Raw genomic sequence first — 16,856 nt, 5'->3', positions numbered from 1 at the left:
AACATGTCTGTCAATCACAATTTCTGTGTTTGCGTAAACTGCAATTTTTGGTCTCTGCAGTTTGTGGGCATGTGGATCTCTTTCTGAATTCCAGTCTTGGTGAATGATTATATAATGGATGAATGAGTGTATGTATTTTACAACTAACTTATAAATAAAACTGTAAATCTTGAAATGTTGCTACAAATAATGCAGAATATATACAAAGAGACGTGTGATGTGCTGTTCTTTTGTCTTTCTTTTGTTTTGTTTTTTTTTTTCCAAATGGAGGGAATCCATTCTAACTATTTCTATACAATATTATTTTAAGTGCACCTAAGAATGAGACTCAAACTGTGTCGGGTATAATTGCAGTCATGAAGAAGCATGAAAGTGTGCCAGCTGTCCAGATAGAAGCACTTCGAGTTATTGCATGTTTTTTTAATTGTGGTAAGTAGACAAATATCTGGAGTAACAAGATTTTAATTTTAAAGTAAAGTACATGTTAAAGCAAATCAGTATTTTATCTACTGCTGCAAATCACTTCATATTATTTTTCGTAGTCAGTATTATTTCTAAACACTAGTGTCCTATAGATTGTGTGGGCTTGTTTGTTTCACTGTCATAGGAAACATGCTCATGTGCATCAATGCAGATGATCCTGGATAGTGGGGGGGGGTCAGGACTTGGGCTGAGTTACATATTAAGGCACAGAAGAGACTATGTAGGCCCATTGCTTGCCATTACCTGGGGAAAGGAAGAGTTTACACAAGTGAGGAGAAATTAGGAGAAAAAACTCCCTGGCTGCAGTATGCTGTAGGCTCCTTGATCTTCTCACCAGACCTAAGCATGTATCAGAATTAATTTGAAAGAGGCTACAGTAGGTGCAGCAGACCTACTGGCCGAGGAAAGGTCCTGATAGCAGTTGATGGTCAGCTCTAGGAAGCCAAAAAGAGTGTGCATTACAAAAAAAAATCATACTTCCAGTGTACATGGCCCATGTCAGGCCACACCTTCAAACTGGATATGATTCTTGAATCTTCAGCCATGTAAGTGTAACATTCCTTCATCAGCATGCCCAGCATCAACAACATGCTGAGAAAGAAGACAGATAAACAATTTTTTTTTACATTCAGCGTATTTTGTGTCATATGAGGCCAAGGACAACCTCAAGGCATTCTTTAGCTATGTCTGCAACCTCAAAGGTATTACACAGTTGTGTACAGAGGTCATTGTTAATGGAGCCACCTATACTGAGCCAGAAGACATAGCAAACCTAGTAGTAGACAAAGTCAGCTCTAACTTTATACCTCCCGCCATCCCAGCCTCCCCTCAGGAAATACCATGAATATCATGGTTCCTACTTTCACTAGGAACAGGTCCTCAGTGCTGTCTCTAAGGTCAAGAACACTGCATCGATGGGCCCTAATGATATCCCAGACTGCCTTCAGATAACCTGGAACATGACCTGTCAGGCCATCTGGAATCACTGTTTAATTGTAGCCTCCAAAACAGGCTTCATGCCTCATGAATGGAGAGTAGCAACCATCATCCCTCTGCCCAAAGGTGAGTTATCTACAGACCCTGGAAAGTACAGATCCTTAAGTCTCACTAGTCTCACATGCAAAGCCATGGAAAGAATTATGATGGAAATGATCAATAATGACATAGGAAACATCCAGACACTGGAACCAGCCTAGTTTGGTTTTGTTAAAGGCAGGTTGTGCTTACTTAGCCTGGTGGACTTCTTTGAGAAGGTAACCAAAGTAATGGATGAGGGCAAAATGGTTCATACTGACTACTTTGACTCAGCTAAGATATTTACACATTACCCTACTTGGGCATTATTAGCAAACTCAAGAGGCTAGGTATAAACCCTTATGTCATCTGGTGGATAGCCAGCTGGCTCACAGACAGGACCCAGGAAGTTAGAATTGGGGAATTCACCTCTACAAAGAGACAAGTCAGAAGTGGAGTCCCTCAGGGATCATTCTTAGAACTGCTTCTTTTTGGCATTTACTTCTGAGACGTCAAGCCCAATGTCAGTGGCCTCTAGCAGAGTAAATTTGCAGCTGATTGCAAGAGAGGAGCACTCATAGAATCCCCCACAAACACAAATGTTCTCCTGGAAGGGCTGACATAGACAATTAACTCTTGTCATAGCCATGGACTAAAACTAAATGACAGGAAATGCGTAATAGTTTTCTTCGGAAGTCATCCACCCCTGGTAACTGTCATATGAATAGCACACCCCTAAGAGCTGACCCAGTAATCAGGGACTCGGGGACACACACAGATAGTAATCTAATCATTTGATCATCAACCGTGTGCAACAATGAGGAAGTCGTTCTATGATGTGCAAGTTATAAACAAAGGTATGGCATTTAGGTCCAAGGAGGTTATTGTTCCACTGTATTTGCCATTCATCAGACCTGTCATTGAGTATAGTTCCCCTTTTGATATGTACCTAACCAGGTACATCCAAGAGTTGGAACATCCACAGAGGTTCCTTACTAAAAGAATACCAGGCATAAGTGACTTCTACATTGCAAAACATCTCTACAGGCTGTTGAGATATTTATGCCTGGCATACAAGACATCATCGGGCTCCACTGTGATCGACGCACTGCATATCCACAAAATAAACAGCACCAGAATTACTCATTCTAAAGACGTAACCCTTGCCTGTGATATAAATAGGACCTGCTGGAGAGACAGGTATGTATCTCTGAGACTACCCCTTCCCTGGAACAGGCTACACATTTATGTGAAGCAGAGTTCCTCCATAACACAGTTTAAGTGTAACTTGGACAGTTGGATGGGGAACAAGAAATTCATCCCTGGTTTGGCACCTATGTCTGTAATGGACACAGGCAGCCTGTAAATGGCTCGTCTCTTAGGCTCCTGCTTGTAAATGTTTCATCTTCCAAAGCTCTGCTTATACTTATCACAGGTATCGGAACTTGTCAGAGACTTGTTATGCATTGCTAGGCTTAAAAGGTCCCCGTGTTCATTAGCCTAGAATGCACCTTTGACCCTGTAAACATGCCACTATTTAATTGTGTATGCAGTAACCTACAAAGAAGAGTTTATTTGACAACAAGGGGCTACTTCTCAAAACAGACCTTTGCAGGTGATATTTAAGGAATCAGAATTTCAGGCCTATGGCCTCCAAGTCTGGAACCATTTTAAAACCTGTCAGTTACACTATAGCCTTTGTCACTTTCCAGGTCGTGTGTTCTTCAAACAGAAAGTAATGGCTTCTGGGCATGTGTACTTATGGTCACCTAATCTGCAAGAGTCACAGTGGGGAACCTGCACCCTGACCCTGCCCTTGGTAGTGAATGAAGGGTAGAAGATGGTGCTCCCACCCTCATTCTTGGGATTTCCAGATAGTGGAGATGATTGAAAGACCAGAACTCTACTGTGCCAATATATACCAAATCGTACTGATGTACTAATGTCTTGTCATCATGTCTACGTAAACCAGAACAAATGGCAGCTTTTCAGTTACATATTTGCAGCTTCTAGCACTGTATGTGAAGGGTGAGTGGTAGTATGTTTCTGAACATTTCAGAAATGGGAATTCCTCACTTTCACACAGTAGCCTTTGCCCATTTCCAGATCATGCCTTCTTCAAACAGAAAATAATGGTGTCTGTGAATGTGTACTAATGGTCATTTAATCTGCAAGAGTCACAGTGGGGAAACTGCACCCTGACCTTTTCCAGTTACTGTGAATGTGAACTCTGAAGTCCTCCCTTTGAAGACTAACTGCGATGACAAGTCTTCATTTGTTTGCTGAAACTTTAATACATCCACCCCTTGACGACTTTGACATTTCCTTCACAATGATGAAAGATGCTTTGCACTGACTGTAGCATCCACCAGCCATACCCAAGAAATTCCTTAGTGCATTGCTTGTTTGGGTCAGGAAAGTATGAAACTGGATTGCTTCTCTTCTAACCATTTCTGAGGGTGACATTTTTTTCTGCTGTCTTTTTTAGACCCTAGATGTTGCCAGTTCTCAGGTAAGACCACTAGAACTCCCTTGTTTTTCCTTCATTTGGTGCTGGGTAATTTGAACCCTCATAGTTGTTTGCATATGGGCACCTCTACCTCCAGTTATTTTCTTGGAAAGCATGAATAGCCATAACTTCATTCACTTAATATTCTATGTTATTCTGTTCCTTACTTTGTCTCCTAAATGTTAACAGTTTTTACAACTGGTCCGTTTTTCAAGTCTGTCACTTTAGAATGAAGCTATGTTTAGGTACCCGGTTTGCAGTTGTCTTCATTTTTCATGTTGAATGCAGTTACACCACTGTGGATTTGCACAGCGTGCTTCGTATTATTCACTACTACAGTAGCCTTAACTAAATGGGTTATATATCCTACTAAGGATATAACAGCCAGACAGCTTTCAAAGCTTCAGAGCAACTTCCACAAGCCCAAACTGTCAAGCAGCTTGAACTGAGCTGCCTAAAAGTCAAATTTGGGTGTGAAGCCCTGCAGAGCTTTACTGCCATTGAAAAGTATGTTCCTCTGAGGTTTTTGAGGATCGACAATCAGCTTATGCTTTTCTTAGATGGGCAGATAAGTTCCCTTTGGGGAAAAAACCTTCCATGTTCTTATTTTTTACTGATGTTTAATTACTTTCTTTTTCAGGAAAGTTATTTTAAAGCTAGCGGATTGTGTTGAGACTATAAAGTCCTTTTAATGGAGCACTTGTTTGTCAGTTTAAAGGTAGTGTTATCTAACTGATAAACTATTTTCTGTGGCTAAATTGTGTCTATTTTAAGGCTGCGGGACTGACATAGTGTTTTAAAGTGCTTTTACTGTGTTTTTCTGTTAAAAATAAAAAAAAATAACCTTTGTGGACTGTAGTTACTGCATTGTTGCTTGTTTTCCTCAGAATAGAGGCACTATTTTTAGCTTGACCATGGAACTGATTGTCACTCCTATGGTCAGTCCTTCTTCCAGCCACAAAAAGAAAAACTTAAAACAGCCTTTACCACCACAGCAGACTAGCAATTTGCCTCAGCCACAGGTGGGTGACTTTGCTGTGGCCATATGTTGTACCTCAGACCACTCGTCTTTTACCCCAGATTCCTGTGGTGTAGGACAATGGGGTTAGCCATATCCTGTGTGGCTTTTGGGGTCCCCTCACTGTCAAGGGAGAACCAATCTTGTCAGTCCTGGGAGAGAGAACAGGGAAAGTTTCCCTGTTGTGTCAGAATGCTGTACTCATCCCTGAGGAAGCAGCAGCTACCATTAGTAATATGGTTGGCCCCATTTTTCCTGTCAAAAAGAAACAGAAAACCAAGCACATATCTCCTCCTCCTCAAATTTCTTTGGATAGGAGTAGTTTACTGGGACTGGCTCAGGGTTTGATTCAGGCTATTGATCCTTCTTGAAGAGTAGTTTCCGGTAAAATAAGGATGGATGCCTCCTTTCCTGAAGAGATTCAAGATTCTGAATCTGAACAGGAAGATATAGAGACAAATTTAGGGTCTTGTCCTCAGATTTCTGATTCAGAGGAGAGCCCAGTTTCTGATTCTCCCTGGGGGGGGGGGGGGTCTGTTTCTCTGAGACTATTGATAGAATGTCCCAGTGTTTTCAGTGGGAGCACACTGAGGTTTCTCAGTCCCTCAGAAAATACTGTTGTTACACAAGGATTTTCTAGAATCTACAGCCATTCCTGGTATCCTGTCTGCATTAGAAGATTTGTGTCTTACTGCCTGCAATTTTCCTGATAGCCAGATGTCCCTAAAAAGGCAGGTAGGATATATAAAGTTCCTCCATCTTTTAAATTTGTATACATAATTCCCAAACCTGACCCAGCAATTATAGCCTTAGTTGACTCCCGTGCTGCTAAGCGTTTAGTTAATTCCCGCCCTACTCTTTCTAATAAGATTGGGAAAATTATTGATAGATACGGAAGAAAGTGTATATTTTTTCAGCTTTGAATTTCAGAAGTTTAAATTGCCAGCCTCATATGTTAAAGTGTATTGACATATTGTGAAAGTATGAGGAATGTTTTATCTACAGTTTCTTTTTGTGAAGAAAAATCTGCTTTAGATAACTTTGTTTCTTCTACTGCACAGGTAACTTAATTGTTTGCAGAGTGTGTGTATTTGTGTGTGTATGACTCTGTTGATACTTCTTCCAGGGCTATGGCCACTGGTACAAATTTGAGGAGGTTTTCTTGACTGCATTCTCAGAACCTTCCAGTTGATGTTAAAAATGAGATTTTAAATTCTCCCTTCGATAGACATTTAGTGTTTGGCCCTTCTGCTGCAGAGAGGAGCAGAAAGTGTGATGAAAGGGGCAAGATCATCCAATTTTGGCAAAAAAAATGAATAAACAATTTGAGGAAACAGATGTTTAAGAAGTGGCAAGGAGTCTGAAACCTCCCCAAACCAACGACACTCCAAGTATGAATGAGTGTTCAAGAGACCGTGTGACCCCATCCCACCCTGACCCTCTTTCTCTTCCTGAAAGTTTGAATCTCCAATTTTCTGTTTGGCAAAAGATTGTTTCAAACAAATGATCTGATGATGTTAATCTTCTTTCCATTCATCACTGATGGGTTCGGTTCTGAGCCCTCAGAACCTAATTTGCCTTTTTACCAAGCTCGCGCCAGCCAAAAAACTCTTAAGCTAAGTCTCTACCCAGAATGTCCTTCTCCCTGTTACTCCAGATCTCATTTGCCTTGTAGCCGTAAAGCCACGTTTCAGCCGAGCTCTCAGCTAAGTGGAACTTTATATGATATTTGTGCGGAAAATTTTCTATATCTTCATTTTTTATTGAGTGAATAGTATTTCTAGTGTGTTTTCTTCTGTCTGATCTTATTTTTTCCTCCTGTACTCTACCCGTACTTACCGTTGGTAAACTTTTAAGTGCAATGTTGGTACGACCTTTCCTCCCTTACCCTTGTGGTTATTCCTTCAATAAGTATTGTCTTTCTTGTTTAACCTATTAGCGTTGGGTGTTTAGTAAGGTGTTTTCTTTCTTCTCTACATACCACTGTATTGATATAATTGTGACTTCTTTGAACGGTGTTTGACTAATTGGATTATACTGTTGGCCCGTAGTGCCTCTTTATCAAGATGTCGGATAAGAAGGGTACTTCAGGTTTTAAGCATTGTGTTTCATGTAATGGCAAGTAACCTAATAGTAATTCTCAAAATGACTGTGTATACTGTTTGGGAGTGCCCCCCCTTTTGGTGCAGCCTCTGTGTGACATTTGTCAGTTTCAGTCAACACACTCTTAATGAGCCCAAAAATAAACTGATTCTGAAAGGGTTACTCAAGTCTCCCTTTTCAGAGGCCATTTCTGCAATGGAGGTCTCAACCCCTCCTACTAAAGACAAAAAGAGGTTCCAATCAGTTCCCTCCTCACCATTGGGTGATCAGGGCAAGCCTGTGAAATCAAAGATCCCAAAGTTGTCTTCAGAGCATAAATTTGCCTCTACAGCTCCCATCTTCCTCGGCTCTGAGCATTTTGAAACTTTCGCTACTGGCACCAGTTTCGGCACCGGTCCTGTCTCTGGCACTGATTATAGACCTTATTACACCTATTTCGACTTCAGCACCTGTGGCCACTTAGGCTCAGGGCACACCTTCGTCTACTTTGTTAGTTACTATTTTGGAACCGACCGTTTCGGCTCCGAGTGCCGCTTTGGCACCGAGTGTTGTACCGACTTCACTGGATTTGACCCCTTTACTCCCGGTCTCGAAACTTGAGACTTCTGTGCCGATAGACCTTGCACCACGGACCTGATACTCCCCTTCTGTAGATCCATTTCTGGGCCAAGTGTATAGCCCCTTCATTGAATGTCCTGACTCTCCATCCGGATTATTCACTAGATCCACCAAGAGCCTGTCGGAACATGACATGGTGCATCTTGTGGACCAGCTGTTCTTAGCCGGGGGGATACCCAGACTTTCTAAGACCCATCCACCTGCAGGACTTGGGTTGACTTATCGACGGACTCCCTCTTACACACCTCCTTCAACCATCTCGGTTCTGCAGCCCTCTGCCCTGACATCTTTCTTGGAACCCACCACCTTGGCACCTACAGTGCATCTCACTCCGGCTCCAAGTTTGCTCCTTTGGTCTTTGGTTCCTCTGGAACCAGTCCTTCCTCAATCTGGGGATTAGGGGACGGGCGCTTTGGCCCATGGCACAGAGCTGTCTTTCTCCATGGTTCCATCCTCAGCGACGATAGCCACGTCCAGACAGAGCCTGCTTGAGGCTCCACCCGTAGGGGCAGTTTTGTCGGAGTTGGGTGTGACCCCGGTTCCGAGGTAGTCTTTCTCAGTTCTGGGCTCCCATCCCTCTTCGGGCAGGCTTGCCTTCTGCGCGATGGAGAGGGATTTTGCTTTTGGCAGCACTCCTTTGATGTCGAAACCCCAGTTTTCACCCCCTGAGCTACAACTGTCACAGACCACCTCCCCAGGATACTGGGCAGAGAAGCCAAAGGACGCCCCTGTTACAGGGAACCCGCTCTTCCAAGTCATCCTCAGAGACCCTCACTGAAGAGCCCCCTCAAAAGAGGACGTGCAAGAGGAAGCACATGTACTCACCCGAGGAGTTCTTAACTGAAGACACAGATTACGATGATGGTGAAGGGTCCCCACGGTCACCTCCTGATTATGTCTCCTTTGGAGACATCCTGGAAATGCTTAAGCAGAGAGGTGACTGGAAGCCCTCCAACCCTTCATCTGAGGAATCAGTGTTCCTGCAGGCTTTCTGCGCCTGGCCTTCTACCTCTTGGGTGACCCCGCCTGCCGACGAGCTTGTACAGCTCATCGTGCAGCGTGCTTGGAAGAACCCTGATTTCATTGAGGTGATCCCTCAGAGTCCAGACAAAATTCTTTGCCCTCCCAAGGAGAAGAACCCGCATTGGTCCAAAGGGTTACCAGTCGATGCTGTGGTGGTGGCGGCAGCAACGAATAAAGACTTGGCTGAGGAAAGTCCCGCTGTCCATCTGCCCAACAGGGAGTTCCGTGCGGTAGACAGACTTGGGAGGTGTGTTTTGGCATCAGGGACCTTTGCTATATGGTCCCTGAACTGTTTGGCACATTTTACGAGGATCCAGAGGAACTTGATTTCTGAACTCTCTGGGACGCTTGCAGGACAGTTGTCTGACGAGGTCAGGGACAAAGTGGCTTCGCAGCTCGCAACCCTGGAATCTATGTCCAACTTGTCCATGCGGTTGCTTTCACATGTGATTGAAGGGGTGGCTAGTGTAGCGGGTTCAGGCATTGTCATGAGGCGTCATGCCTGGATGCGCATTTGTGACCTTGCGAACCCTTTCAAGTCTTCCTTTCTGACTGCTTCCATCAAAGCTTTGTCCTTTTTTTTTTTAAAGTGAAGGACACGCTAGCCAGGTGTGAGCAAGACGGAAAGACCCTGTCTGACATAGGCCTATGCTATTCCAATCCTCAGCATACCTTCTCCAGGAATCAGAGGAGTGGAAAAATGTGGCACAAAAAATCTCAGGGTCCATTCCGTGCCGCCCCTGGTGATGATACCCCCAGGGACAGAGGGAGTGACAATTCCGGAAGATGCCCGTACAGAGCCAGAGGGGGACCTTGTAACCAAGGCTCCAGGGAGTCCTTCTCTGGACAGCCTTACCAGCGCTCCTGAGGAGCAGCCCAATTGCTTACCTCTGGAAGCAGTCATTTCTCTCTGCACCAAGCTGCCTACAATCTATTACCACCGATCGTTGGGTGCAGAGTATCATCACCAGAGGTCACACCATTACCCTTTCTTGTCAGCCAAACCTTCCAAGAAAACTTCCCGACGTTCCACCTAGTCAAAGGGAAGAAGCAGCTTCAGAGATTATAAAGCTATCTCAAAAAAGAGTCATCCAACCAGTCTCAACAGACCAACGCGGATCCGGATTTTACTCAAGATTCTTTTTGGTGTCAAAAAAGACAGGAGACTGGAGACCCATTTTCGATCTCAGCAGCTTAAACAAGTCTATCACCCAAACCAAATTCTGGAATGGCCAGTCCATTCTTCCCTTTTTAAGAGAAGGTGATTGGATGTGCTTGATAGATCTCCAGGACGCATATTACCATATCAAGATGGACAAATGCTCCAGCAGTCTGCTTCGCTTCTGGGTAGGGGCCAGTCATTATCAATTTCATGCCCTGCTCTTTGGTCTCTCTAGAGCCCCCAGAGTGTTCACGAAAGGCATTGCAATGGTAACAGCTCACTTGAGACTACAAGGATTCCTGGTGTTTCCATATCTGGACGACTGGCTCCTCACCGCCCCCACCAAGCATATTCTGGTAACAGCATTGCATTATACTCTCTCTCTGGTAAAATTGTTGGGACTGACGATACATTGGGAGAAGTCAAACCTTACTCCTACACAGCAAATAAAGTTCATTGGAGCAGTGTTCAGTACTCAGTCCTGTCTAGTATCACTCCCAATTCAGCGACTCCACTGATTGAGGCTTCAGCTGCAAGTGATACTCTCTCAAACAAAAGTCTCAGCAAGGGAAGTTCTTCAGGCCCTAGGTTTGATGGCAGCTTCAATCCCAATAGGGCCTCTAGCAAAGCTACATATGTGGATCCTGCAATGGCTCCTTCTTTGTCAATGGTTCCCAAACTATCACCCCCCCCCCCCCATTACCAGATTCGAATAACCAACACCTGCATACAGGACCTCCTTTGGTAGATGAGGCCAGAAGTAGAATTTTGGAGTCGCCCATTTCAATCCCCTCAGCCCAGAGCCATTGTGACCACGGATGCATCCCTGATTGAGTGGAGGGCCATTTCCAGGGAAAAACAGTCCAAGGCACTTGGTCCACCTTAGAGGCCCACCTGCATATCAGTGTTCTGGAACTGAGAGCTGTGCAGTTAGTGTTGTAGGTCTTTCATTCGGCTCTCCCTTTTGGAACAATTGTGATTCAGTCAGACAATATGTCAGTGGGGCAAAGCAAAGAGAAACCAAGTCCTACCCCCTATGTTGAGAGACCATGAGAATTTGGCAGTGGGCGATAGCTTCCAACCGCTTTCTGATGACGCATATCCTGGGAAGCTCCAACTTGATTGCGGACAAATTGAGCAGATGCATCCTCATGCCTCACGAGTGGTCTCTCAACCCCGAGGTGGCGACAGAAATCTTCAGCCACTGGGGCCAGCCTTGCTGCGACCTTTTCGCTTCTCCATCGAACAACAAGTGGAGCAGCTATTTTGCCATACTTTCCCCTAAGGGGGAGTCACTGAGGGCAGCTGTAATCCACAATTGGTCCACTGGACTTCTTTACTCTTATTCTCCCATCCTCCTGATTCCACAATTTCTAAAGAAAGCCCTTCAGTTGTGATACAAGGTGATCCTCATAGCTCCGTTCTGGCCTCGACAAGTTTGTTTCCCCTTCCTTTGGCCTCACCTAGTATATCCGCCATGGATTCTGGACCCCTCTACCAGATCTAATTACTCACCCCCAAGGGTTGAGTCACCCAAATCTGTCCAGTCTCAAGCTGACAGCTCGGTTTCTCCATTTCCATTAGTCGCCAGACAAGCTAATCTTCCCTCACCTGTTCGAAACGTAATTCTGGCCTCTCATAAACCATCCACCAGAAGACTGTATCAGGAGAAGTGGAAAAGGTTCTCCAGCTGGTCCAAGGATAACATGCTAGATCCGTATTCGCATCCAGTCACTGCAATGCTTCAATACCTGGCTAAGTTTTTTTGATAATGGAGCCTCTGCCTCTACCGTATGAGTACATCTAGCGGCAATTTCTAATTTCCACAGTGGTATAGATGGCACCCCTCTTATCTCTTTACGCCTTTGCAAGGCCTTCCTCAAGGGGACCTCTCATATCAGGCCTCCTGTCTGACAGCCCATGGAACCATGAAACCTCACTTTAGTCCTTCAGTCTTTGACTCAAAAACCTTTTGAACCTGCTGCAAAGTGTGACCTAAAGTTTTGTCTTGTAAATCCTTGTTGTTGGTAGCCATCATATCTGCCAGAAGGGTCTCGAGCTGCAGGCATTGTGTATCAAGAGGCCCTATCTGGTCTTTCATAAAGACAGAGTATCACTTCGGATGACTCAATCCTTCCTTCCCGAAGTTGTTTCTGAATTCTCCATAAACCAGACCATTGATCTACCACTGTTCTTTCCGAATTTTGCCAGTAGAGGAGAGTACTGCCTTCTCTCCTTAGACGTACATAAACAATTGAGATTTTACCTAGACAGGACCAAATCTATCTGTAAATCTGAACAGCTTTTCATCTCCTTTTCTGGGCCCAGAATGGGAGAGGCCATTTCCAAGGTTACATTATCAAAATGGCTAAGGGACTGTATACATTTCATCTATTCCCTCAGTAATGAACCTATGGCAAAAGTTAAAGCTCACTCCACTAGATGTATAGCAACATCTGTAGCTTTCCATTCCAGGGCTTCCATGGATGACATCTACGCAGCAGCTACTTGGGCTAAGCCTCATACCTTTATCAATCATTACAAATTGGACCTGGTCTCCAGAGGGAGAGCTGCCTTCGGCTCAATGGTATTCAGGAATATTCTTCCATAAGGGCCTCCCGTGGACCTCAAGGTAGCTTGGGATTCTGTCTCATCAGTGATGAATGGAAAGAAGATTAACAACATCAGATAAAGAAGTTATGGCTTACCATAACATTCCATCTGTGTTGTTTATCTTCTTTCATTCATCACTTCCCACTCTCCTTCCCCCTCCAAAGGCTGCTGGGAGATGCTTTGGGTCTAAGTGGTGTCCTAGGGTATTTGCGCAGGAGTGGCCTCGACTTTACTTCTTTTTCTCTAGCAAATTTGGTCTGAGGTAACAGGGAGAAGGGCATTCTGGGTAGAGACTTAGCTCGAGAGTTTTTTGGCTGGCTGGAGATTGGTAAAAAGGCTGACTCGGTTCCAAGGGCTCGGAACTGAACCCCCAACAGTGATGAATGGAAGAAGATAAACAACACAGATGGAACGTTATGGTAAGACATAACTTCTTTTTTGTGAAAATCATTCATCAGGGTTACAGGTGGCAGTAGGAGTAAATTCCTTCTTCCCATGGTATCATTCCTCATCCTGCACATCACACTGTTTTAATTCCTCCTGTTCTTCATCACATGCTGTCCTAAGATGCGATAAAACCAGTTCCTCCTCCCCAGGTGGGGAAGGAGTTTTATTCAAGGATGTTCCTAGTTCTAAAGAAAGAAAACACTTGGAGACCAGTTCTGGATCCTTCTTTCCTAAACTGTTTGCGATAGTGCCCAAATTCCAAATGATGTTACTTCACAACCTGTTGATTCTTCTTCCTCTTTCAAATTTCTGGTAACACTAGAGTTAAAAGATGCCTATCATCACATTCCTATTCATCCATACTTCAGCCTTTTTTAAGGTTTTGCCTGTGTGGTATTATCAGTTCTGTGCCTTATCCTTTACAGGTGTTTACTAGGCTAATGACTACAAGGCCATTTTTAAGCCTAGCAATGCATCCCAAATCTCTGACAAGGCCTGTGAGAAGAACCATTTACAGGCTGCCTGTGTCCATTAGAGAGATAGGTGCCAAATCAGGAATGAATTTCCTGTTCCCCATCCAATTTTCCAAGTTATTCTTGAATTGGGTTAGAGAGGAACTCTGCTTGACATGGATGGGGAGCCTGTTCCAGAGAATGGGTAGTCTATGGGATAAATACCTGTCTCTCCAGCAGGTCCTGTTTATATCACAAGCAAGTTTTAAGTCTTTAGAATGGGTAATTCTGGTGTTGTTTGTTTTGTGGATATGGAAGAGCTCCATCAGAGTGGGGTCTGACAATGCTTTGTATGCCAGGCATAGATCCCCCCTCAACAGCCGGTATGAGACAGAATACAGGGATAGAACTTTGAGGCAGTCTTCACAGGGCATGTTGCTTATGCCCTGTATTCTTTTAGTGAGGAACTTCTGTGGACATTCCAATTATTGGATATGACTGTTTAGGTACATACCAAATGGGGGGGGGGGTTGTACTCAGTGATAGGTCTGAAGAATACCAAGTACAGTGGAAGAATTACTTCCTTGAACCTAGATGCTGTGCCTTTGTTTATAAGTTAGGCAATATAAAATGATTTCCTGACTACTGTAGACACATGGTCAAAGGCTAGATTACTGTCTGTATCTGTCCGTAAGTCCCTGACTACTGGGTCCACTCTTAGGGATGTGTTATCAATGTGATAGTTACCAGGGGTGGATGACTTCAGAAGGATACTATTATGCATTTTTTTGGCATTTAGTTTTAGCCCATGGCTCTGGCACCAGTTGTTTATTTAAGTCAGCCCTTCCTGGACAACATTTGAGTTGGTGGGCAATTCAATAACAGCTCCTAATTTGCAGTCATCTTCAGATTTAGTCAGCCAAAGGCTATTGACGTTGGCTTTGACTTCAGAGAAGTAAACACCAAAAAGGAGCACTCCCAGGACCAATCCCTGAGGACTCCACTTGTGACTGACTTGTTACTAGAGGTGGACTCCACAATTCTAACTTCCTAGGTCCTGTCAGTGAGGCACATGGCTAACCATTGGGTTACATAAGGTTTTGTACCTAACCTCTTAAGTTTGTCAACAGTGCCTGAATGGGGGATTGTGTCAAATGCTTTGACCCGGTCATGTTAGGCAGTGTGAATCATTTTGCCCTCCTCGATTGCTTTGGTGACCTTTTCAGAGAAGTGTTGCAGGTTGAGTAGGCATAACTTGCCCTTGAGGAAACCAAATAGGGTTGGGTCCACTGTCTAAAGGTTTCCTATGTAATTATTGATAATTTCCATGTTAATTCTTTCCATGGCTTTGCATATGAGACTAATGAGACTTATGAGTCTATAGTTTCTAGGGTGTGTAGATAGCCCACCTTTGTGCAAAGGGATGACTGTTGATGTTCCCCATTCATGAGGCATGAAGCCTGTTTGGTGGCTACAGTTCAATAGCAATTCCTGAGGGCCTTATGGATCTGGACTATCCACTGCACCAAGAGTGTTCACAAAGTGTCTAGTTCCAGTTACAGATCACTGTGGGCTACATATCTGGACTGGAGAACAAGTGTCCATTTTCAGCGGAGTCCTATACGTATGTGTATATATATATATATATATATATATATATATATAGATATATATATATATATATATATATATATATATATATATATATATATATATATATATATATATATATATATGTGTATATATATATATATATATATATGTATATATATATATATATATATATATATATATATGTATATATATATATATATATGTATACACACACACACACACACACACACACACACACACACACACACACGCACATGCAGTTTGAGCGTGTGTGTGTGTGTGTGTGTGTTTTTTTTCTTGCATTATTTTCCTTGGTAGCTTCACTCTTCCAGGATAAATAACCTGGATTCAGTAAGCCAGCAGTTGTTGCCAGATTTCATATAAGTGACACGTTTTATCATTTTGTTGTTACATGGTATCCACTTCAAATGTCAGTATTTGTGCTGGTTGATGATTTAGCAGATTTGTAAAAAAAAAAAGGTGAAGTATGTTACATTTTCTACATAAAGTGGGACATGGTCTGGAGCGTTACCAAAATACAAGTAATTTCTAATTTAAGGCAAAAAAAAAAATAATTGATCTTGTCATCTCTGTTCATTGAATGATAGACCAATACCACAGGTAAAGCGGTGCCATATCTAGTAGTGTTTCTTCTAAGCAAGTCATGTTTCTGTTAGTTAAAAGAAGTTAAATTGCTATTTTAATGTGACCATGAAGTGGTTGTCGCCTTTCATAGTTTGACCATGGGACCCACTGGTGCACAAGAGCAGGAAGGCCTTCTGTGCATTGCTAGCAAATATGAGAGATAGGGGCATGACAGGCAAGAATACAACATTTGCAGCAGTCACTGAAGTGAAGGCATGTTTCTGGATGGAGAGGAGGATGACTGTCAGATGGCCTCATAGAGGTACTGGCATACCAGCTAGCAACCTAAAAATTGGTAAGGGGGGATACTGCCCAGACTGTTCTCAGCTAAGGTGGAAAAACCCTGAACTCCACTTTGGACATTTTTCTGAGGTGGAAGAAACTTTGAGGAATTCCTGAACCCAGTGATCTGATGAAGTTTTAACATTGTTTAAGACAAAAGTACTTAGCTTTTATTGTTGTTTCACGTGAGCTATGTTTATTACAATTGTGGGATCCATTCCATGGCTGTGTGTCCATTTTTTGTCTTTGTTTTTTGGATCATTTGAAGTTTGTGTTTTGGTTCTTTGAGAGGGTTGTCAAGGCAATGGATGAGGGGAAGATGGTGCATGCCACCTACTTGGCCCTGGCTAAGCCATTTGATACAATAATCCACTCAGGTACAGTTGACAAACTCACCAAACAGGCCATAAACCCCTACATAACTCTCTAAATTGCCAGCTGGCTTACAGACAGGACTCAGGAAGTCAGGATTAGGAATACCACCTCCACTAAAGAGACCAGACATTAGCAGGTTACCTTAGTGCTCTGAGCTGGGACCACTCCTGTTTGACATCTACTTCTCAGCCTTGGCCTTTGGCTGACCAAGTTCACATATGACTGCAAATTGAGAACTATCATAGATTCCCTCCCATGACAGTCGCATCTTATCTTATATGATGATTTAACAGAAAAAAGTGACTGGTACCGAAGTCACGGACTAAAACTCAGTGCCAAGAAATGCAATGTAGTGTCTTGGGAAAACACCCACCCAAACTAATTACTCCATCAATAAAACACATGTAAGAGATGACCTGGTAATCAGGGATTTGGGAACATATGTAGACACTAATTTGGCCTTTGACCAAGATGTGGTAGGAAGAAAATCATTCTATG

The 16,856-nt window shown here is 43.4% G+C and overlaps 1 protein-coding gene across 1 annotated transcript in view; it reads left to right on the top strand.

The window, feature by feature from the left end:
- Positions 1-16,856, top strand: part of LOC122815022 (leucine-rich repeat serine/threonine-protein kinase 2-like) — a 2,570,681-nt gene that overhangs the window by 197,270 nt on the left and 2,356,555 nt on the right. The window contains 1 exon segment of the mRNA XM_044087274.1: positions 311-429. Within this exon segment, the coding sequence (XP_043943209.1) occupies positions 311-429 (119 nt within the window).

The sequence above is a fragment of the Protopterus annectens genome, chromosome 11.part0 (assembly GCF_019279795.1).
Source record: "Protopterus annectens isolate FY-2018-M chromosome 11.part0, PAN1.0, whole genome shotgun sequence".
NCBI lineage: Eukaryota > Metazoa > Chordata > Ceratodontiformes > Protopteridae > Protopterus > Protopterus annectens.
Note: the sequence above shows the minus strand (reverse complement) of the source record. Positions and strands in the feature narration are given on the sequence as shown.